The sequence below is a fragment of the Eutrema salsugineum genome, unplaced genomic scaffold, assembly GCF_000478725.1.
Source record: "Eutrema salsugineum unplaced genomic scaffold, Eutsalg1_0 scaffold_16, whole genome shotgun sequence".
In the NCBI taxonomy this organism is placed as follows: Eukaryota; Viridiplantae; Streptophyta; class Magnoliopsida; order Brassicales; family Brassicaceae; genus Eutrema; species Eutrema salsugineum.
This window is the reverse complement of record NW_006256858.1, coordinates 3,869,781-3,893,310: the sequence shown is the minus strand read 5'-3', so window position 1 is coordinate 3,893,310 and position 23,530 is coordinate 3,869,781. Positions and strand designations below refer to the sequence as shown.

The window sequence follows — 23,530 nt, the reverse complement described above, 5'->3', positions numbered from 1 at the left end:
TGCTGTTGAAGTCATTATAGGCTGTAGCCACCTTTTGCTTGATTTCAGTTGTATGCAAATTTATAAAGAGGTGTATGACATTGTTTTGAGAGAAACGAAAAACAAATATCATCCAATCATCTTTTATTTCATTAGAATTTCAAAAGTAACAACACAGTATATATTACAGAAGGACTATCTTGCTTGTATTGGTATACTCTCATTATTATACCTTTCAAAGAAATATGAGGAAGTATAGTGTTTGTCTCAGAGCTTGGAAGGAGGTTTGTACCATCCCCATGGTTCATCAGAGATATATTGAGTCACCTGCTTCACACTCAAGTAGTTCTCAAGTCCCCTGCAAGGAAGCACATATGTTTTCAACACCAAAGACAATCACAGTTGGTCATTTTTTTTTGTAACTTATAAGGTTAATATGGACACAATTCAGTCTGTTGGCGATTCTTTTATGTTTTGGTAATCTTCATAGTTATAGGAAAATATAGACACTTACCATTCTCCTAATTCACGGCCAAAACCACTGCGTTTGGTTCCGCCCCATGGAGCTTGGCTGAAGCATGGCTGAGAGCAGTTCACCCACACAATTCCCGCCTCGAAAGCCTAAAAAGTGAAAAACACAATGATCAGGATTCACAAACTCAAGAGATAAAGTTTAATCATGAGATGCATGCATGATGCATTACTGACGTTTTTTTGCCTAATAGTAAAGTTAGGAACTCACCTTACTAACGCGATCACACCTCTCCAGATCAGTGGATAATACTGCACCGGCTAATCCATATCTGCAAAATACAAATAAAGTCAGGCATAAGATTTTGTACATATCAGTGGAGTTTCTTGTTCATTGTAAGAAGAAAAATCAAAACTCACTGGGAGTCATTAGCCAGCTGAATTGCCTCATCCTCGGTGGAGAATGTTTTGACACACAAAACAGGACCAAAGACTTCCTCTCTCCAGATTTCCATTGAAGTAGTCACATTTGATATAATCGCAGGTTCAACAAAATATCCCTTCTTCAAATGCTGACGAACAGAAAAAATATAAAAATAATAATAATTAAGTGCTACGGGCTCTAGATAGTATTTGGACACAAAGAAGATCAGTCCCATTGTCAAGTACCTCAGGACGAGCTCCTCCACAGAGAACAGTTGCACCTTCATTCCTAGCGTTTGAGACAAACTTCATTACTCTCTCGTACTGCACATGATTAAGATGTAAGACTTACTTAAAAACATCTTTCGTGATCAAACCAAAATTGATAGATAAGAAGGTTTTGTGGGCATGAGGTGTTGATTATTGATCAGCAATATTACCTGTCCTTTGCTGACAACAGGACCAAGCCTACAGCCCTCTTCAAAAGGATCTGAAATCTTAATGTTCTTTGTCCACTTTACCAGCTTGTCCAAAAATTCGCCAGCAATTCTTTCCTGACAGTACATCAGAAATTTTTTTCCATCAAAACAACATTGCAGGAAGTATAGTGAAGCTTCTCTATCCTACTTTTATCAGTGGTTTCCAAGTTTTTACGATCACAGATACTTATCAAAAATCTATCGGAATTGCAGATGACTAGTCTTACCAATTAAAATGAACAAAAAATCTACTGAAACTGTGTATTGACCTTTGTATTGCTGGTTTCATGTAAAGGAGAACTTAAAAAAATATCTTTATATTATCTACTTGTTTTAGGACTAAAAAGGACTACATTATTTGAGAACGTCGATTTTATATTCCATAGCAAACCTCTAAAGAGCAGCTATGGGTGAATGGGAAACTGTGTTATTTGAGATATCAAATATCATATAAAGTTCGATGGAGAATTCGTAATCAGAGACTATTGTAGATTATATGCTCACTTACATGCACGAGAAGTCGAGATGTTGCACTGCAAATCTGACCATTCGTCCAGAAACAACCAAACATAGTCCATTCCACAGCTGTTTAAAGCAAAGGTGTCGTCACTAATTAAGCCACTAGTAGGAAGACATATAGCATGGTTTTCTTAAGGATCCAAAAGCACCAACCTTTGTCAATTTCAACATCATCAAAGACAATAATAGGGCTTTTCCCTCCAAGCTCCAAGGAAACAGGCTGTGAAATGAAAAAGTTCAAGATTCATATACAGACCCCGAAAAATCCTTGGTCAAATAAACAAAACCCAGATAGATAGTTGTTCCAAAAGAAAGCAACAAGAACACTTGGACTTACTTTAACCAATCGAGCAGCAGAAGTCATAATGTTGCTTCCAGTTGCCGTGCTTCCAGTGAATACAATCTGGTAAAGGATAAGATATATCAATACTTCAACTATCTTCAATTGTTTGACGTTCAGGATACCGACAAGGATAAGAGTAAAACTGACTATAATCAGACCTTGTCAACTTGTGGATGAGATGCCAGTGGAGCACCTGCTTCAGTTCCTAAACCAGTCAGAATGTTAAGAACACCAGGTGGCAGACCCACTTCACGGCAAATATCAGCGAGCTCCAAACATGTCCTGAAGTAAAACCACATCAGATTCGCGAGTTCTAGAACTAATAGTTGAAAATGATTAGCTATGGTGTCAATAAGAATCAAATACGCACACGGAGGCCAACTCTGAAGGTTTCAGTATTGCTGTGCACCCAGCAGCAAGTGAAGGAGCGACTTTCCAGACAGCCATCAGTAATGGATAATTCCTTCAATGCAAATATATAGATTATTAGCTACCTAATACGTGGTGGCGTTTCTAACATACTGTACAAAAAGGAAGAACGAACACTTGAAGATCAACGTGATCTAGATATGTAAAAGAAAAATATCTCCAAATGTCAACTTAATCCGCTAATTTGACAAAGGGTAATATATGCAATGATTTTAGGGACTAGGTTTGATTCAAATCTATCACCATAAGACTAGTGTTTAGTAACATTATCAACAAAATATACCAGGGAGTAATCAGCCCAACAACACCAATGGGTTCTTTGAGAATATAACCCTTAAAAGTATCTAACGGAAGAGAAAGAGGAGCCTTCTGCTTCGCATCTAAGCCTTCGGCAAGGTCAGCATAATATTCAAAACATCCAGCAACATCATCCTGCAAAGGTTACAAAGAAACCATGTATGACATTTTGAATCCACCAAGATTGCCAAAATTTTCACAAACGGAGGAAAACGAGAATACCATGTCCCATGCTGCTTCATCTAGAGGTTTACCGCAATCAATAGCCTCAAGGTTAGCTAGCTCAGACTTCCTCTCTGTTACCTAAATATGAATGTACATATGAAAACATAAACAATTACACTATGTGTTATGCCAAAGTGAGATTCTATACTATGAATTCCTTATCAGATGATACAGCTAACACAGAAACATAGCTTTCGTAAACTCACCTTAGCAGCAATAGCACGTAAGTATCTGGCACGAACAGCCCCGGATGCTCTAGACCAATCCTTTCCTTTGTTCCTAGTAAGTGCTTTCCTAGCTGCTTCCACCGCGAGCTCCACATCTTCAGAAGTTGCAGCTGGTATATAACCTAAACCACCACCAAATCCCAGTTCAATAATAAGCAACTTAAAACACTACAAAGAACTACAAGATCCAATTTCAACTACATATCCTTCTCCTATATAACCTCACAGATCTAAACGTAACACACAGGGAAACAAAATTCCGATCATCCCAAGCAGACGAAGTTCAAAGCTATCTTAATCTGCTCATAAGCATACAGTGAATCGAAACTCGCGAAAAAATTGATCGATCCAGTTACAAATAAGATTTGACGGAAAAGAAAAACAACCGATGATGTCTTCGGTAGCGGGATTGACAACAGGGAGTGTTTTCCGGCGAACGGGCTCTGTCCATTGACCGCCGATAAAGAGTTGCCGTCTCGGCACCGTCGTAGTCGCCATACTCTGCTACTAGAGAGGTTCGTTAAGCAGTAAATGTAAATCGATCGTTGGACTTTCTTTTTTCTTTTGTCAATATCTCACAGATCTTCTTATAGTTTTTTTATATTATCCCTTAATATTCAATCTTGTAATTAAAGCTTGTAATTGTATTTTTCTGAAATAAATTATTATAATTTAGCATTTACATATCAAGGAGGTGTATTACTTCAATCTTCACAAACAGAACATAAAGATCACAAGAATCCAAAAAAAAAAAAAAAAAACAATATCGAATACAAAAATTAAACCATGGACAAATATGCGAAATCGAAAGAAGAAAAGAGATTGAATCAATTCTTGGTGGTGGTTTTGTTATACTTGTCTTTGACCCAATTAAAGCCCAACGAGGTTCCTATCTTCACTTTCTTCAACCCCGAACTCGCCGCCGCTTTCGTCTTCCCCAATCCAGCCTCCACCTTCTCTTTGTATTTAGTCGACGCGCCGCCGCCGCCGCCGCCTTCTTTTCCTCCGTCGGTCGTTTTCCCCGACGATTGATTGCTGTCCCACTGATCGGCCCACGAATTTCGCTCCATATTGTATGACAGTATGAGACGAGACGCGAGAGAGAGAGAGAGAGAGAAAGATTTGATTAGGTGAGAAAATGTATTAAATTGTGATTAATATAAAAAAGTCACGCGTTTTATAGGATTTGGTGGGTTAGATTAAAGAGGATTACTTCTTCGCATATCTTTAAAGTTTTAATTAGTTGACAAAACTTCAGATTTTGATTGACGTTTCATTAATCGGTGATGTGAATTAATTATATACATTTGTTGAACTGAAAATTTGTTATGCAGTACATTCTAGATTGTGTGTATGTACATTATACGAATTAGTCCAATAAATACATTATGTATTTCGGTAATGCAATTTCATCTACATGTCACTAATTGTGGGCCTCTTCTAGCATCCCATATCTGGCTGGTTTAGGTCGATAAATTTGGGCTTATCACTAAAATAGGCTTCCATATTTTTACCGAAACTAACCGAAGTAAGATACGGTTCGGTTCTCGAGTAGTTTGGGTTTTGAATTTATTCTTTGTAAATCGTGGATACTGGATAGTGTAATGTATTATTCTTGTGATGTTTCGGTGTTTCCATTCTAGTATGATAATGAGCTACTAAACATAATCTTAATGTTCCTACTCATTGAGCTCGCGGATGAATACAGTCTAGTTAGGATTAACATATATTATTATTTTGACTCGCAGAGGTAAGCTTTGTTTAAACAAGGGAGGATTGCTATAAGGATCCTAAAAAAGCTGGTAATTATATTATTATTTTGACTCGCAGAGGTAAGCTTTGTTTAAACAAGGGAGGATTGCTATAAGGATTCTAAAAAAGCTGGTAATTAGGAGAACAAACTTACAATCTCGAAATTAGTAGAACAATTTCGCTTTTTAAAAACCTCGATTTTATCCTTTGGACGCTTTGATGACAAAAACGCATTTACGAGAATGCTATTATTATTTAATTTCCACGTCAGCAGTTAAAATAACGCGCTAAGAAATAAGTTTACCATCGTGAATAATAGAGATTTTTATGTTGATAGACTTAAACGTGTATAGATAGATATATTATCAGTTGATAGATTTGTGTAAATGTTGATAGATTTGTAAAAAGTTGATAGACTTTTTGTTGGTAGACTTATTCTTAACGTGAAAATAGATTTGTTTTTGTTGGTAGATATATTATTTTGTTGATAGATTTATTGTCAAGTAAGGTAGATTTATTTCGATTTGGTAGATATGATGATGGAAAGTTGACTTTGGTTTACGAAATTGATAGACTTATTTACCTGTTGAAGTAGATTTGTTTTCTAAAAAATAGACTTATTTACTAAGAATATAAATATACTACTAGAGATTTTGATTCATAATGATAAATTTAATTATGTCTTTGGTAGATTTATAAACGCGTGATAGATTTGTTCTGTTGAAATAGATTTGTTTTCTGAGTGATAGACTTATAATTACATCAATTTTGTTTTCTGAGTGATAGATATATTAGACTATGTAATAGAGATATTTGGTGGTGGTAGATTTATTTGTCATTTTAAGGTAATGTAGTAGATTTATTGTTCATTTTGGAGCACCGATGTTGATAAAGTTTTGTGAAAATTGGTAGACTTTTTAAGAATTGGTAGACTTATACAAATTGATAGAGTTATTTTTCTGCACTTGAAGGTAGACTTATTTATACGAAATTACGTATTTGTCCAGTAGTTATTACCGAATTTTCTACATTCAACTACCGCATTAACTACATCTAGGGTAGCCGCCCTTAAGTGTCGTCGATGATTTTCCATGTATCAGATGCTCTCTTGATGTTGTATTTATTTCTTCTAATATGTCTTATTCATGCATGGTGGATTTTCGACAAACTGTTTATGAGGATTTAGGATTGGATCAGTGGCGTTATGAGATTCAATTTAGTTATATGCTTTCGAAAAGATCTAATCACTGGCTATCCAAACATATCTGGAAGACATGTTTTCTTGGAGTGATAGATTTTTTTAATTTTCACTTATGTATAGTTTTTGTATTCAGGAAAAAGGTGAAGGTGCTAAGTAACTAGCAGTGCAAGTGATTGACGACCATCTGGCACAGGTTACCGGTGTCTCATCCTTATATGTAGTCAATTTGGCAAGACAAACGTGTACATGCCCACGTTTTGACATTGATAAAATACCGTGCGTCCATGCCGTTACAGCAACTGAAGCTAAAAAACTTTCGATCAATCGTGTAATTTGTATGTTTGTTGTTGTTTGAAATCTTTTACATTATAAATCATCATATGAACACATTAATAAAAGTGTAATCAGAGTAGTCATAAATACCATGCATAACTAAACAACAAGTTTACCATACATAAGAACAAGTGTACCATACATAAGAAGATAAGAAGTCCACTTAAAAGAATAAAAAGTCTATCATGATACAAATAGTTATCAGTTCATCTCTCTACTGAAGAGATATGAAATGGCAGCAAACACAGTCAAAGTTTGGAGTCCTGAAAGCATTTGCAGCTTCTCGTTATGCTTGTCAAAGTTTCTCTTCACGCGGTTGAATTCCTCCGTAATAGCATCATCCCACCATTTCCACATATGTGATCCAGTCCCCTAAAAATCATTTCAGTTCCTTCAGATGAACGATCACTGTAACTTATCGGCATTGTCCCTGTCCACCGGAAAGATATAAGGTAAGTATTTTAACAACAACTCTACCACATAACTAACTACTCTACCTAATATGGCTAGAAGTCTATCATAAATAATATAAGCCTATCATAAATAATATAAGTCTATCACATGTAAAATAAATCTATCATAAATAATATAAGCCTATCATAAATAATATAAGTCTATCACATGTAAAATAAGTCTATCTAATACGACGAAACAATTAACAACGGAAAATAAATCTCGCCGATAGTACATGCCAGAGTAGTTACACACGACACGGTTGTTGGTTTAGCAAGTCGAAAAACATATAGCACTATAATTTACAGAGTGTACAAGAAACCCTAATAATCGAGAGGAGAGAAAAGACGAACTGACCGGATGAGTGAGGAGGAGTCGACGGAGCGGAAGAGGAGTTTAGCAACGTCGAGAAAACGAATCGACGAACTACAAATGAGAAGACGTACTTGCCGGTTTTATCGTTAACGCAAATTCTCGACGAAAGTTGTTTCAGCAAAGGGAGACAATATCGGGGAAGTCGTATATAAAGTTATTATACAACTCTATCATACGTAAAGAAAATAAGTCTACCATATAGTTCTTTCTACTAATTCATCGAACATATCTATAATAACAAATCTACTAGACATAAGTAATAACTCTACCATAAGCGACAAATAAATCTATTACAAAACATATGTTAATCTACCACATATAAGTATAATTTTTGTTACAAAATTTATTAATCTCACCGGAAAACTCTTCGACGCGTCAGTTCTGAAATCCTTCGACGAAACCACCACCGAACGACTGCTTGCTGCAACACACACACAAAAATTAGGGTTAGACAACTTCTCTTTGCTCTTCTCGGGTGGTCGTCGACAGATCCACACAGGTGAAGAAACGCGATTTTTAAAACGAAACAAAAACTTTGCAAATTTCTGCAAAAAGAACCAAAGATATGCTTACCAGAGACGCAGAACACGCCGATAAGAAGGACGGAAGAAGCACAGAAGAACCAGACCGCCGGAAAAGACATAGAAGGTTCGGTTTCGACCTCACAGAAATCGCCGTCGCCGTCGTTTTTTAGGGTTTTCATTTTTTTTGCGAGAACACAATAAATTTATTTTGATTGATATATTAAATTTCAGAATTTCGAAAAGTTATTAAAATAATAATAACGATTTTCTGTTTTTAAAATGATTTACGAAAATATAATAAAAATTAAAATAAATAAAAATAGTTTTTTTAAATATCAGGGGCTACACAGTCTTTTCTCTCCTGGTAGGGTTAGTATAGCAAGAATATAAGAGTAAGACATCAATCTAGCAAACTGACCTGTTTGTGAGATCATTCTAGTGTTTATTCTCTTTAAACAATTTTATATGTCGAAAGAAGAGAGAAAGCTGCATAATATTTAAATATAAAATATTTTTTATTATTTATTACCAAAATAAAGAAATTCACATTCTTTGATACTTTTGCAAAATGAAAAGATTCACTTTTCAATTTTGAGATTTTTTTTTATATTGATTGATAATTCACGGCGAGACATGTCAAAATGGTATAGACATTTTACAACTTTCAGTCCTTATTGTTACCAAAAAAACTTTCAGTCCTTATTTTAAGGTACCCGTACTATATAGACATAATCAATAACCACTCGTTTTTATCCTCCAAACTCCCAATGCTCATATAATACCTTATTTTAATCGTCGAAATTTGATTATATTAAAACCAAATTACGAAGTGCTTACTTGATGAATTGATGGTCTAAAGACTCTAAACGGATGCAGCAAACATCTAAACATAATTTTTTCCGTATGTTTATGCTTGCTATAATGCTATGTATTTTTAAAACTTAGAAACTTTATAAGATTATTCAGGTTGAAATTGAATACGCAAACATTTGTGTGTGAAACAACTATAGTCTGACGGAAAAAAAAACAACTATAGTCTAATTATTAATTGGAGCATCACAGTAGTTATATATAGGGATATATACTGGAGTAGAGACTAGAGATAAAAAAAAAAAAAAAACGACGATGACAAATTAGACTATTAGAGGTGAGCAATAAATGCTGTCTCGAGAAAAATCTTGATGTTGCTTATATGAACATGTCCATTAATATTGAACGACAAAACTATATGTATGCATTTATGTACGTACATTCATTCGTCAGTCGTCACACTAGCCATCATAACTTTCTTTGACCGTACCAAAGCGACACAATCATTTGTATATAAGGAATGATCTACCAACCATTTAGATCTATATGCAAACGCATTAACATATGACATGAACAAGTTCATGTTCTAAACTTCTTGAAACATGATCCACCATGTTGTGTTTAAAAGCATCATTATTCATTAATTATGACACCCACACGAACAAAATCAGCATATATATACCATGAATGATGAATCGTTGTTATATATGTATTCGTATATTATAGTATAGCTAGGTATAATAGAGTATATAACCTTGTGTTAGGTTTCATCAATCCAATCAATTAATTACATGGGAATATTATCCAAAATGCAAACAACCATCAAATATCGGATTTAATTTCTTTAGTAGAGTTTGAAAGAAGAACAAGGTGATACATATAGATTCATAAATCGTAATAAGTCAAACGAAAACACCGATAAAAAAAAACAGAAATCCAGAAGAAAAAGAGAGAAGCAAAGAGAAGAACAAAAGGTAGTCAAAAGTAAAAGAAACACAAAAAGAGAAGAGAGAGGTAGCAAAGACACACTTGATTTGATGATTTTCGAGATGAAGATCGCTTTGAAGCAGCGAAGGATCGGACCGAGACGCTTGATTCCCCTTTTGGATCTCGTACGCACACGTGGATGATGTTACAAACATATGATGATGATGACGATCAAGAATCGATCTACATGAAAAAGTAGAGAGAGACGAGGTAAACCCTAATCTTAAAATCTCGATGATGATGATGATAATCAACAACTACTTCTTCCTTTTCTTGGGATTCTTGATCTTGGGTGTGTATGATTATGTCCTCTTCTTGGGTATTGGGACTTGGGAGGTGAAGAGAAAGAAGAAGGAGAAGAAGACGACGAAGATGAAGATGATGAATCATCATCATCACTATCATCATGATGTGGGGAATTAAAGTGGAAGTAGAGAGAGAGAGGGAAGTGAGGTTGTAATGATGATGAGGGATGAATAGAAGTCAGAGCTAGGGGAGAAAAATTATCATTACTACTTTGAACCAAATGTTTTATAGCTTCTCTTTTTTTCTTGGGCTTCCGAGAAATATCTTAACCCTATCTTATGCCCTTGAGCCTTTCTCTCTCTCATTCTCTCTAGAGTTATGAGGAGACAGATAAAATTGCCATTGTGACAACACTTAGGGGTAAAACTTTTTTCAATTGCCTATCTAATATCTAATATGTTCTATAAGGAAAAAGTAAAAGAAACATGCTATCTATTTTTTTTTTTAACAATATCTCTAAGTTAACCTTTTTTTTTGTGTGTAGGACTAGGACCTGTTCTTATTTTTTAAATTTTGATAAATATAACATGTAAAGCAATTGATTTATTGATTCTAACCATTTACATAATTTATTAGGGAATACTATCTCATAAAGGATATTGGAAAATATCTTAAGTAAAGATGTAAATAATATATTAGACTCAAAATTGATCCTAATTAAAATATACTAGATTTATAATCCGCGCGTTGCGCAGAATTTCAATTTTTAAACAACTAATTTATCATATTTATCTTTTTATTTTTTTGGATTTTATTAGACTATTTCTCTATTTTCATATTATCGTAGATTGCTATTTTCATTTTCGGTCTTCTTTATCATCTTCAACATTTTTGTCTTCATATTTTCTGAAATTCTTCTTCATCAGTTTTGTGTTATTCTTTGTCTTCTTCTTTATCTTTCTTTTTCTTCTTCATCTTCATCTTCTTCAACCTCTATTTCTTTTTTTTTTCCTTTTTTCCAGCTTTTTTCATATTATTTTCTGATTTTGTTTCGTTTCTTATTTTTACTTATTTCGTATATCTCTTTTTTTTCTTCTATTTCATCTTCATCTACGTGTTTTTTTTTATTAATTTTTTTTTCTTCCTCCTATTTTTCTTATTCTTTTTCCTCATTTTTCATTTTTATTTTTATCATCATCGTTTTCTTAACTACTTCTTTTTATTATTTATTTTCTAGCTTTTATTCCTCTTCTTCTGGATAAAAAAAATGATTATAAACAATGCATAAATTAATTAAGTCATTAACTTTAATATTAGTGTTTTTTATTTTAAAATAAAATTAATACTACTTTAAAGTGTGTGAATTAATTGAATCATTAATTTTAATTTTTTTCTATGCTGATGTGGACACTTTAGATGGAGAGAAAACTCTTCTATTATATAATAGATTTACAGTTCTCTATTTTTTATTGATGTTATGGATCTTTACATTTTCCAGTTGTGGAGTGACAAAAATCCTTCGGCCTCCAATATCTCATAAAGGATGTTGGAAAAAAGATCTCTAAGTAAGATGTAAATGTTTATGTTCTCTAATCTCTATATTCAAGCTTCTGGCAAATGAAATCTATGCGTACTTATCGTTTGGTTTCAATATCAAACAGATGCATAGTTTGGTAGTTTTAATCTTATCCAAAATCTTCACACAACTCAACACATTTTGTTTTCCTTCCATATTAGTGTTCCCTTTTTTGAAGTAATTGATACTTGTTCATATTACTCCAGTCACCAATGTATATTATTTTAAGTTCATTCAAATAATAAAGTAACGAAAAAAAAAGTTGAAGGATGGATCAAACTTTATGATCGATCGGGCTTACTCTAAAAGCACATGGATATCCTTTCCTGCTTTCCATATGCAAAACATTATGTCGAATGTCCATTACCCAACTTTTTCAGTTCTTTTTTTTCTTACTTTCAATTGATTAATATCCACAATATTCTATGCTAAAAGTTTGTTTCCAGCAAACTTGACATGTATGCAAACACCAAACTGGTATGCAAACAGAATTTGAAATTGTGTAGATGCATGAATCTACAATCAAAAGTTTATATTTTAAAGGTCGAGTTTCGTCTGTAACAAATAATAATTCGAATGCAAGATGATAATGAAACAAACAAAAATCAACACAAATACAAAAAACGAAAAAACACAAAGTGAATTAAGTTTAGAAATGGTAAACACAAAGTGAAATGTGTTAGCGTAAATAATAGCTTGTAAATACATTTTTTTTTTACCTTTTTTTTCTTTTTCATCCCTTTTTTCCCGTCGTTAATCCCATCAACATGCCTGACTTTCTATTCTAGCAATTCTTTGAAAGCTTTAGTTTTAATTATGTTAATGGACTGCTTCATTCGGTCCATCTCCTGAAGTTTGCGGGAGATAAGTTTTACTCCCAAAAACTCCTTTATACACTAATCATATAAAAAGTTGCAGTTCGCTCAGTACTACCATTTTACTAATCCTACAAACCATATTTTCCTACTCTCACAATTTAGTTTTACTCTTCTTATCAATTACCGCAAGTAATTAATTTTGTCTTTCTGGTCAACCGAATTTTACTGACGAAAGGAAAAGGCTGTTTGTGACTGTATTTGGGGAGTAAATAGATTACTAAATTGTTAATAACATGAGCTTTATTGGGTTTAGTTAAAGAAGGAGAATTTTGGCAGTCCATGTCTTGTATATAATAACTTTTCTATATTTATATACTAATAATATTAAAATTTAAAGTGATGACAGTCAGAGGACAATAAAAAAGTAAAGACAGAGGAATCAAAATCATGAAACTCAGGAAAGGCAGTGCCTTGAAACCAGAGAGAGGGAATGAGGGTTTTTTTCCCTGTAAAAGGCAGCCTCAAATGCAATTATCTTTCTGCCATGCTTTAAAACATATAGTAATATTATTCATAGAAAAAACCATTTTTAGATGTCTTTAAAAAGCTTAAATTATAAAGCTATGAGGTTTCTTAAAATTCGGAATTTCTCCCTCAAAAGTGCTAAAATGTCAGCGTTCTTATTAGACAAGGTATAAGATTATTCTATATATATAGTTAATTAAATATTAATATGATATGAAATAGAAATTTACTTATAGCATAACAAGAGTAAAATTTTAGACACATTTTCATCATTCGGTAGTAAATTTTGACTATATCGTAGCTAGAAATCTATACTTGAAAACAATATTATAAAAGAAAACAATTTCAGCAATCTATATCATACAAGGCTACAACTCCATATCATGGTATCATACTATTGTCGAATAATAGAGATTAGAGTAGAGTCTCAAGGAAAGAACGAAAAGGAAAAGTAAAAGTTGATCGGTTAACCTGTACTAACAGGTCTATGTGAGATAAAATAAACTAAATCATATATATATGTGAGATTTTAGAATGCAAAATAAGTTTAGATAATAAGATTATGGTTTGCTTTTTTTCAAAAAAATGATAATAGATCATGGGTGTTTTTCTATCAAATGTTAAAACATATTTTTTTAAAAAAATTGGGTTTCAGACCCAGGGCAGTCGCCCCACACGCCATGGCTTAGAGCCGGGACTGGTCACTGAAGTACTGAACCATTATTAACCTTAGCCCTCAAAATTGTTTAATATATATATATTTGAGATTTTCTTGATTTCTTCTCTCATAGAGACAATTGTCATGGGCTAGAAGGAATTGTCACTCTAGTGGGCTTAGCACAGAGATAATCGATCGTAAAAGCAATACCTAAAGATTCAATGACGCAAGTCACGCCCCAACTCATAATGGCCCAAATATTTTCATGCTTGGTCATTTTGTGCCAAGAAAGTGTAATATGCATGTACAAGTTACCTCAATGAGTATATCTTGAAGTGGCAATTACAATTTTAAAATATGTTCCATTTTCGTAAACAGCTCTATTAATTTCAAGTTATATGTGTTCAATTCCCGAATAAAATTTGGTTTATTAGAAAAAATATACTCAATTTCTCAACCCCTCGGTTCATGATATATATGTTTGTTCTGGCTATAGGTTGCCACAAGTATCTTCTTTAGTAGAACAAAATTTGAAGATCCCCACGAAATGTTACCAGCTAGGCATTTAATGACTTCAACGGGTGGTGACACAGAACAAACCAATCTTAAATGAAATGAATGGAACAGTAGTAAATAAAATAGATATAAGAGGAGGAATATGAGAACAAAATGAATAGAATAAACCAGTTGAGTAAATAATTCATCAACTTACTTTGAATAGAATAGACGGTATACTATGTTTTTCTTCTGGTTCAAAACCAATTTTTTTTTCATTTCTCTAGTTCCAAATTTTTCAATTTTGTGGTTTCGCTCTGACTTGAATGACTGAAGTTTCAAAAAAAAACATTCATCCTCTGTTGTCATTTCGAGAGTATTATGACAGTGTTAGTGGTGTAGATATCATGAGTCTATTTAAAATGAGTCACTCTTGTACAAGCTTCAGCAAATGACAGTTTCATGAGGCCTATCTCAAATGATTTACCTTAGGAATATCTGAACATATTCTCTTATCCTACAAGCAATAGACTTGTTTTTCTTCATAAGAATCACTCTTCTGTATAGTTTTGATTACTAACTAATCGGAGGTTCCTTGAAAACATCCTTATTACGAACCAACAGTTTTAAAAAGAACAAAATTTTCTTCCTAACAACTTTATTTTATTGAAATTTGATTGATCAGTTTTATTGTACGTATGCTATAGCGTATTGAAAAAAAACGGATTGTGTAATTCATTCTTTTTATGCTGATTTATATATGCATTCTTCAACAATTTAATATTCAATAATTCCCCTTTTCATTTTACTCAATTTTTTTCCTTTTTTTATTCTATTGTTTTTTTTTTGGTTTTTTTTGGACAAACATACTTATATTGATCTTAAAACGCGGTTACAACCAAAAGAAGTCGGAAACTCGTCGCCAAAGAGTCCGACCTTGAAGCATAATTGAAATACAATGCATAAGAAATATAGGATAAGAGGTTACAATCATAGATAATAACCCAAAACTCTATTGAAAGGGCTAGTTTTTCAGCCAAAGACAAACGAACAAAACTTTTAACTCGTGATGCCTTCAAAGCTTAGCGTTTAAAGATGTTCTTCATAAAGAAGACGATTGGTGGAAATGTTCTCTCCAATAAGAGGGAAAGTGATGAAAATAGTTTCTCTGAGAGAAAGTATGGTGATAATGTTCTCTCCATAAAGGAAAAAGATAGTGATAATGATCTCTCTACAACTGAGGAATTTGAGAGTCAAGACTGACCTAAAACGGGAAAAACCACGATAGTATCGACATCTGGTCTAGGAGATTTGACATTGGGCTTGAAATTAGTTGGGCTGAGATGGTGGCGGGTGAATCTTATTGGGCTAATTAGGCCCATAAGGCGTCCAATCAGATTTTGGCCCATCTCAGAGAAGGCGTGAGGATGGTGTGCCGTATAAGTGTTCTCTAGTCCAAACCAAAATTGAGCTGGTCAATTTACCTCTTTCTTTCCAAAGCATAAATCTGCAAATCAAATCAGCAATGTATAATGAAAGATAACATTCAATCAACTTTTTGGACCACAAAAGGTAATATACAATAAACTTTTTACCATAAATCATGAATTAACTTTTATTTACAATTAAAATTTAAGATTGATATCTATTGAGTGCGCTGCTGAAAAGCCATGTTACGCGAAAAAGTTGGCTGAAAAGCCATGAGTATAAAAATTAATTTATTTTTGAATTAATTTTATTAACTTAAATCCTGGAAATTATACCCTTTTCCTTATATGTCTACATAATCACGAAAATACCAGGATAAAACCCACCCATTTTAAGCCCACCCAGTAACCCGTAAAAAATGCAATTTCTTTCCAAAGAAAATAAAACTTAATGAATTAGAAATGGAAAATAGAAAATTTTAATTGTTAAACCGAAAATTGGGTAAACGAAACTGAACAGAGTGGATTTGATTCTCAAAACCAAACACAGCTGATAAACTTGAAACCGAAAATCAAATCTCGATTTCTCCTCTTTCTCTCTTCATCTTCTCCGAACGGCTATCTCCACTTCCCTCACACTTTCGAAAATTCTGCAACTTCCCCCTTAAAACGACACTAGATTTTGTAACTTCTCCTTCTTCAACTTCTCCTTCTTCAACTTCCCATTCTTCAACTTCCGGTACTATTTATTCATTAATTTATCATTCTACATACATCAAGACAAACCCTAACTCCATGGCTAAAATTCGACTAAAGAGCGTGGTATATGATTCGAATGATTCAGTACCCAAGCGCAGCGAAGAAACACATATGGAAGATAAAGACCCCAGAATAACACCAAACCCTCCGGCGAATGATGAAGAAACAACCCATGAAGAAACTCAGAGAGAAGAATAATTATTGATGGAAGCAGACCCAGCCGGTACCAAAACCACCAAAGAAGCCCCTGAAACCGCACCAACACCCACGGACGAGGGTGCGACGGATCAATCAGAGGAGCGGTTGAAATCTCGTGAAGAACCTGAGAAAGAAGGTTTAGCGGATACAGTAGCCGAGGAAGAGGGTGTGGTAGAATCCCAGAAAGAAGACGAGGGAGATGTATTTGTTGATGAGGCTTCAGAAAGAGAAGGCGAGGAAGAGAAATCAGAGAAAGAAGCCGAAGAAGAGGAATCCGAGAAGGAAACAAGAGAAGAGGAAGTCGATGATGAACAATCCAAGAAAGATAGTGGAGAAGAGGAATCCGAGAAAGAAGCAGACGAAGAGGGAGGGGGGACACCCGAGAAAGACGACGAAGGAGAAGGAGAGGAAGGAAATGAAGAGGAAGAAAATGCAGCGGAAGAAGAGGATGTCGAAGAGGCAGATGAAGATTTAGAGGTAAGTATACTTTCCACGAAATTATGTTTGGTCGTTGGACAACTAGGACAACTAGGATAACTATTTGCACGAAATTATGTTTGGCATTTGGACAACTAAGACAACTAGGATTATTGTGTTTGATGAAATTACGTTTGGCATTTGGACAACTGGGACAACTGGGATAACTGTGTTTAATGAAATTATGTTTGGTCGTTGGACAACTAGAACAACTAGGATAACTATTTGCACGAAATTATGTTTGGCATTTGGACAACTGGGACAACTAGGATTACTGTGTTTGATGAAATTATGTTTGGTCGTTGGACAGCTGGGATAACTGTGTTGGATGAATGTTTGTTTTGGTCAAATGTTGGACAACTGGGACAATCGGTACAACTTAGTTTAACAGAATTAGATAACACGCGGACAATTGGGACAACTAAATCTGATATGATTGTGTTTGTTGTTTATATTTCAGGATGCCGATGATGGTAGTCAACTGATGGTGCCTGAGAAGCTTTACTTCAGTCCAACCGAGTACATGAAGAGTTGCAGGATATTGACAAGGTGCTCAGTTAGAGCTGTTGTGGACAAGATTGATAAGCTTGATGAGGAGAAAGCATGGTTTAGAGCACATCCTCAATTTAAGCACATTTTTCACATGTTCAAGAAGTCCAACCACATGAATCAAAGATTGTGGATGCTTCTCCTTCACACTGCTCATACTGAAAGGTTTAGTGAGTGCTGGTTTGTTGTTAACGGAGTTCCAATAAGGTATTCTCTGGGAGAGCATGCGCTTTTGAGTTGACTTGATTGTCGTGATTACCCGACTGACTTCAACAATTTGGGAAACACAAAGTTTGTTGAAAAGCACTTTGGTAGGGCGGATAAAATCAATCAGTTATCCCAATTGTTCCAGTTGTCCCAATACATTAAGGGTCCCAATTGTCCCAGTTGTCCTATTCCATTCGGTTAACCCAATTCAACTCAGTTATCCCAATTGTACCAGTTGTCCCATTTCTTTCAGTTATACCAATTGTACCTAGTTGTCCCACCTTATTCAGTTATCCCAATTGTACCAGGTGTCCCATTCCATTCAGTTAACCCAATTGTACCAGTTGTCCCATTCCATTCAGTTATCCCAATTGTACCAGTTGTCCCATTCCATTCAATTAACCCAATTGTACCAGTTGTCCCATATCTCACTGATTCACTATACATACATACGATTCAGCTCGATTCAATGGCAACAAGTTAAATTTTAACACACAGAAGACTAAATTGACATATATACGCCACTCTACTATCCAATGTGTAACCTAAAACGACCGGAATTGACAAATCGATTACTAAACCCTAATCCCCAAAATGTAGAAGAAGTTTACCTAACTGCGAAATGACGGCAGAGAAATGAGATTTGGCGAACAACACAGGTTCAGAGAAGGTCGGCGCACCGCACCGAGCAAAAATAAACGCAGACAGAATTCCGATTCGAGCACATATATCGGTCGATTTCTGGGGAGATTTTCGATTTTGGTCGGTTCTTTCGGTTCAAGAGCTACCCATATATTGAGAGAAACCAGAAATTAATCGGTTTTGGTTTTAAAATCTTAGGTTTTCAATTTTCATTTTAATCGATTTTTCAAAAACAAAAAATTAAAACATAAGATAATCACCAATGCCATAAACACTTTTCATTAAGGGTATATTTGGAATGTCACATGCCTTATTGTACACCACCTCAAATGTGTAGAGATGTCAAACGGGTTAACCCGCGTCCAAATAGCCCAATCTGATGCGGGTTTAATTTTTTTTGGGTCTGGCGGACTGGCCCATCATAAGCTGCGGTCCCAAATTGATGTGTCCAAGCCCGACCCGCCTATGTTCTGCGGTTTTACGGGCTGGTCCGCGGGTTCATACTTTTTTCTTCATCTTAAAGTTCTTATGACATTTAGATTTATAGTACCAGAAAATCTACAAGAGGAGAATAAAATTTTACTCGTAACTGAATCACAATATGCATAAGAAACAAAACTAAAGAAAATTCTTGTGTAAGTAAATTCGATGAATAAACAAATGAATTCGATAAACCTCTTATACAAAACTCCTAACCCTATGATACCATAAGATTTGAAAAATCAATTTAACGGTAAAAATAGACACTTAGTTTTGAAAAGCAAATAAATGAATTACAAATAATGATACAAATAAAAACTGGTAATTTAAGCTAAATAACCATCAAGATACAAGCAACAAGACATTCACATATATAAAAAAAAAAGATGAAAAAAGCTTATTTGTTAGTTCAGCGTACAAACAATGTGATTTTCAAGCAAAACTATTTATTGTCAATTCAAGATTTAAGCGATTCTAAATTACTTTTGTATTGCTGCGGACAAAATAAAAACCACGTCCGTGATATAGTCGATGAGCAAAACCAACAAAAAAAAAACTTATGACATTAAACTGAAATTAAAACTTAAAAAAAATACTAGTTTTTAGCCGGAAAGACAATGACCAGATTTTCTTCTAAATTCAAAAATCCAATCACAGAATCTGAATCGAATCGAATATAAAACACATACTAGTTTGATGATTCCTTGATCGCATTGATATGAAGATAAAATACTTCACTTTTCGAAGTTTACAAGAAAACATCAAATTTTACGGGTTGGCACGCAAACCCGCGGATCCGCTTTGACCCGACCCGTAAAAGCTCAACTTCCACGCAGGTTTGGACCGCAAAACCCGCATTTTATTTGGACAAAATTTATGGAATCTAAGCCCGTACCGCTGCGGTTTTACTTGGGCCGAATCCGCGGATCAGAACCCAATTTAACACCTCTACAAATGTGGCAGATTTTTTTTTTTCTCATTTATGGCTTTTCAGCCTTTAAACCATATCTATTTAGTAAATTTCTATATAATTGCTTTTCTCAAATTAATACATTTTAATTAATTTTATTTATTTATTTACATTAAATGATTTACTCAAATTAGAAATACAATATTTTTATTACTCCATTGACAACTAACTATTTTCATTTTCAGTAGACTTTTTAGTGCTTTCTCTCTCCTTTTTGTTTAGTTTGAAAGTTCAAAACTCGAAATAAATTGATGAAAGTAACAGAAAAACAAATTGCGTCTTAAATGAAGGAGAATCGAATCCAGAGCCTGAGGAAGCCTCGTGTTTATCGGTGAGACTTTTTCGGTTTGCTGTTACTGTTTGCACGATTTTGGTATTAATTTCCGGTTCACGTCGTGTATTCTCTGACTCGGTCCTATGAGAGAGATGAACAATAGTAGTAATACGTAGAAAAAAATCTGACCGACGACGACGAAGACGAAGACCGTACAGTACTTTGTACACTTTTCTCTTTCTCTCTCACGCTCACTTCTCACTTCTCACTCACACACAATTTCTGTTGCGCTTCTATAGGAATCACATTGCTTGACCTGTGAGAGAAAAAAACATTTATCCCAAGAAAACTAAAGGAAGTCCGGATTTTTCTCTGTTTCTCCTCGCAGGTAACTTCTGTTGTATCATATTGTCTTAAGCTAAATTAATTCTGTAGATAAAGTTTGATTTTTTTTGGGGGTTTCAACTTGTTATTTTGATCAAGGGTTTCTTTTTCCTGATTCGATTTTTGTTTTTACCTCGAAAAATTTGTCTAAATTTGGCGATTATTTCGTTGATGAAATGTGAGCAATATGGTGTCTTGATGCAGAAAGATGCGTTTTTTTTCTTTTTTTCTTTCTTTTTGGGTGCAAGGTTGAATGCAGCGATGAAATTACAAAACCCAGATAAGAAAACCCTAAGAGAATCTAATTTAGTGGCTTCAGATTCTCAAGTTCCGGTGACGGAGGTATCAATGGAAGAAAATGATGAGGGTTTATGCCAAGGTGGTGATAAAGTGAGGAAGATTGAAGTCTCTGGAGGAAATTTATCACTTGTTGTTGATTTTAGTGGCTCGAATTCTGACAATGGCTTTGAATCAAATGGGAGTTGCCCGAACGAGAATCTGGTGAAGGGAAATCAAACTCGGGAGTTTCTCGCTGGGAATCTTGTTTGGGCGATGATTAAACCCAAGAAATGGTGGCCAGGGGAAGTTGTTGGTTTCAAAGCTGATGCAAAGGAGAGCTTCAAGGTTAGATATCTTGGTGAAAGCGAGCTTGTTTCGTGGTGCGCACCTTCAAAGTTGAAGCCTTTCAAGGAGAGCTTTGAGGAAGTGGTGAATCAAAGAAACGACATGGGCTTTTTCGTTGCGGTAGAGAAAGCTATGACCTTGTTGAGCAACTCGTTGAAACTTGACATGACTTGTTCTTGCATTGCTGAAAAGAACGGAATCACGCTGGTTCCAAACGTGAAAACTCGCAAGACAAAGCCTTTGATACTGCGTGAGTTCGCTGTAGATCGGTTGGAACCAAAAGAGTTTGTCACTCAGCTGAATAATCTCGCGACATGTGTTTCGAATGCTGGGATGCTTGAGACGACAGTTATGCAGAGTAGGTTATCGGCTTTTTATTCTTTCTTTGGGCATAAGCAGATAGCAATGGATCAGCTACACCAAAACGAGGTTAGGAAAGTTTTCACTGCAGCTAAGATGAATGAGAGTCAGTTCGTTGGTTCTCCATCCATTGTTGCAGGTAGTAGCAGGAGGAGGTTTCGTAAAGAATGGTTTAGGAAATTTGTCAGTGAGGTTGACAATGTGTCTGCGAGAGACGATCTAGTAAACACGCCTCCTTCTGATTTGGTATCTAAACTCAAGCTGCTTGCTGTTGACTATAAGTGTTTAGAAGAGACCGAGAACATCGGTCTCTTTGAGTGGTTCTTCTCCAAATTCAGAATCTCCGTGTTTCGTGATGAGAATGCTTACAAGATGCAGTTGGGTAGTATGGCTGGTTTGAAGGATTTGATGGTAGCTAAGCAGAAACCTTCAAAGTCAAGTAAATCAGGGACTTCAAAGCTCGAGTCTTTCAGTGTTGTTTCAGTTGCTAATACTGAGCTGAAGACTGTTGAGTCGCAGAAATCAGAGAAGTCAAAGATCGAGCTTTTTTGTGGTCTTTCAGTTGCTAATACTGAGCTGAAGACTGTTGAGTCGCTGAAATCACAAAAGTCAAATCTCGAGACTCTTGATGTTGTTTCAACTCCAAGTAATGAGCAGAAGGCCTCCAAGCCTAAGAAATCAGAGCTGAAAAAGATCAAACATGGTCACTTAGATTTTTCTAATCCGGTCGCAAATGAGCCGTTTGCGAAAGATGTCCAAGGAAAATCATTGGTACGTTCTCCACACGGGAAAGCTTCTATGGCAGATACACGCAGCAAACCTGGTGCTACATTTATATTTGACTTAAACAGCGGAGGCAATGCTTTAGCTTCTACAGAATTTGACCATTTGCAAAGACCAAAGACTTCAACTCCGCTCAAAGTCCCCCCACAAGAGGAGAAGACACCAAGAACTATGATGCTGAACTTTCAGGTGGCAGCTCCATCTTCAACCTTTGGAATCTCAGGAACTGGGTTTGCTTCCAGCCAGCCAGCTTCGGAAAGATACTTCACGAGTGCAGATCTTTTCACTAATGTCACTAGTACAGGGAAGAAAAAGAGAGGAAGGAAGAGGAAGAATCCAGAAGAGATTCCAGTAGCTGCACAGGCCACTAGTGGTATACCTGACTTAAATGGAACAACTACAGAGCCAGCTTCGGTTCTGCCTCAAGTTGAGCCTACACAGCGCAGAAGATATCGGAAGAAAGAGGAGTCACCTAATGGATTAACCAGAGGAATCACAATCCTCTTCTTGAAATTTTCCTCCCGAGTGTCAATGCCTTCAAGGGACGACCTAACCTCGAGATTCTCTGCCTTTGGTCCCTTGGATTCATCTGAAACACACGTTTCAGAAGAATCTATTGGTGCGCAGGTCGCCTTTGTGAGTAGTGGCGACGCTGTAGAAGCAGTTAAAAGCTTAGAGAAAGCTAACCCATTTGGTGAGACCTTAGTGAGTTTCAGGTTACAGCAAAAACTGATAAGCGTTCAAAGGAACATAGCACCGCGAATGCCGGTAATCTCGCACGTTAGTCCAATACTGAAAATGAACAGTACACCGTTGACTGTGGATTCGATGAGGCAGAATCTGATGATGATGACATCAATGCTGGAGAAATCAGGGGATCGTGTATCAAGAGAGACCAAGGCAAAACTGAAAAGCGAGATCGCTGGTCTTCTGGAAAAGGTTAGTTCTATGCCTAGTAGCTCTTCTTCTTCCTGAACAATCCTTTGACATATATCAATGTGATCTTCTCAGACTTTCTAATGTACCATGTGTTGTAACTTTATGAACTCCATTCTTGTGTTTCCATCTTTCGGATGGTAGTTCTAGTATAAGATAGATATTAGAAGATGCTGGCAATATTATAAGAAAACTTTCAGCTTTTTTCAGATACAAGCTTGAAGCTCTTGTAATTAATAATCTCCACTCTTCAGGTTCAGGAGCAGTCCTTGCTTACTTGAATATCCTATAACATACAAAAGATAACACTTGCTA

The 23,530-nt window shown here is 35.3% G+C and overlaps 4 protein-coding genes and 1 long non-coding RNA gene across 7 annotated transcripts; 1 reads left to right on the top strand and 4 right to left on the bottom strand.

Annotated features, from left to right (window-relative positions):
* Positions 1-106: 106 nt before the first annotated feature.
* Positions 107-3,947, bottom strand: LOC18020985 (betaine aldehyde dehydrogenase 2, mitochondrial). Its single transcript, XM_006404229.2, has 15 exons — positions 3,779-3,947; positions 3,372-3,514; positions 3,163-3,243; positions 2,927-3,075; positions 2,585-2,677; positions 2,373-2,496; positions 2,209-2,274; positions 2,025-2,091; positions 1,861-1,937; positions 1,314-1,427; positions 1,120-1,197; positions 871-1,022; positions 722-782; positions 494-600; positions 107-337 (listed from the first exon to the last, which is right to left on the bottom strand). Exons 1-15 carry the CDS (start codon positions 3,888-3,890, stop codon positions 247-249), a joined length of 1,515 nt encoding a protein of 504 aa, XP_006404292.1. The 5' UTR covers positions 3,891-3,947; the 3' UTR covers positions 107-246.
* Positions 3,948-4,049: 102 nt separating this feature from the next.
* Positions 4,050-4,536, bottom strand: LOC18020984. Its single transcript, XM_006404227.2, has one exon. The coding sequence runs from the start codon at positions 4,460-4,462 to the stop codon at positions 4,220-4,222; it is 243 nt and encodes an 80-aa protein (XP_006404290.1). The 5' UTR covers positions 4,463-4,536; the 3' UTR covers positions 4,050-4,219.
* Positions 4,537-6,801: 2,265 nt separating this feature from the next.
* On the bottom strand, positions 6,802-8,195 carry LOC18020983. Its single transcript, XR_002900287.1, has 3 exons — positions 8,080-8,195; positions 7,489-7,927; positions 6,802-7,108 (listed from the first exon to the last, which is right to left on the bottom strand). It is a non-coding gene; the product is annotated as an uncharacterized LOC18020983 (long non-coding RNA).
* A 982-nt stretch (positions 8,196-9,177) lies between these two features.
* Positions 9,178-10,394, bottom strand: LOC112087863. Its single transcript, XM_024157961.1, is given in 2 exon segments — positions 9,178-9,790; positions 9,793-10,394. Coding segments are annotated over 2 exon segments (255 nt in total). The 5' UTR covers positions 9,983-10,394; the 3' UTR covers positions 9,178-9,725.
* A 9,721-nt stretch (positions 10,395-20,115) lies between these two features.
* LOC112087896 (serine/threonine-protein kinase ATM) lies at positions 20,116-23,448 on the top strand. 3 transcript variants are annotated; one of them, XM_024158058.1, is made up of 3 exons: positions 20,116-20,185; positions 20,428-20,516; positions 20,761-23,448. In XM_024158058.1, exon 3 carries the CDS (start codon positions 20,774-20,776, stop codon positions 23,252-23,254), a length of 2,481 nt encoding a protein of 826 aa, XP_024013826.1. In that variant the 5' UTR covers positions 20,116-20,185; positions 20,428-20,516; positions 20,761-20,773; the 3' UTR covers positions 23,255-23,448. The 3 variants fall into 3 exon arrangements, with proteins under 3 accessions (XP_024013826.1, XP_024013827.1, XP_024013825.1); XM_024158059.1 differs by lacking the exon at positions 20,116-20,185 and having other exon boundaries at positions 20,333-20,516; positions 20,832-23,448; XM_024158057.1 differs by lacking the exon at positions 20,116-20,185 and having other exon boundaries at positions 20,333-20,516.
* Positions 23,449-23,530: the final 82 nt, after the last annotated feature.

Coding starts and splice junctions, on each gene's coding strand:
- LOC18020984 (XM_006404227.2), bottom strand. CDS start 4,462: ATGGAGCGAAATTCGTGGGCCGATCAGTGGGACAGCAATCAATCGTCG.
- LOC18020985 (XM_006404229.2), bottom strand. CDS start 3,890: ATGGCGACTACGACGGTGCCGAGACGGCAACTCTTTATCGGCGGTCAA. Junction 3,244..3,371: donor TACGTGCTATTGCTGCTAAG/GTGAGTTTACGA, acceptor ATTCATATTTAG/GTAACAGAGAGGAAGTCTGA. Junction 783..870: donor CAGCTGGCTAATGACTCCCA/GTGAGTTTTGAT, acceptor TGTATTTTGCAG/ATATGGATTAGCCGGTGCAG.
- LOC112087896 (XM_024158058.1), top strand. CDS start 20,774: ATGAAATTACAAAACCCAGATAAGAAAACCCTAAGAGAATCTAATTTA.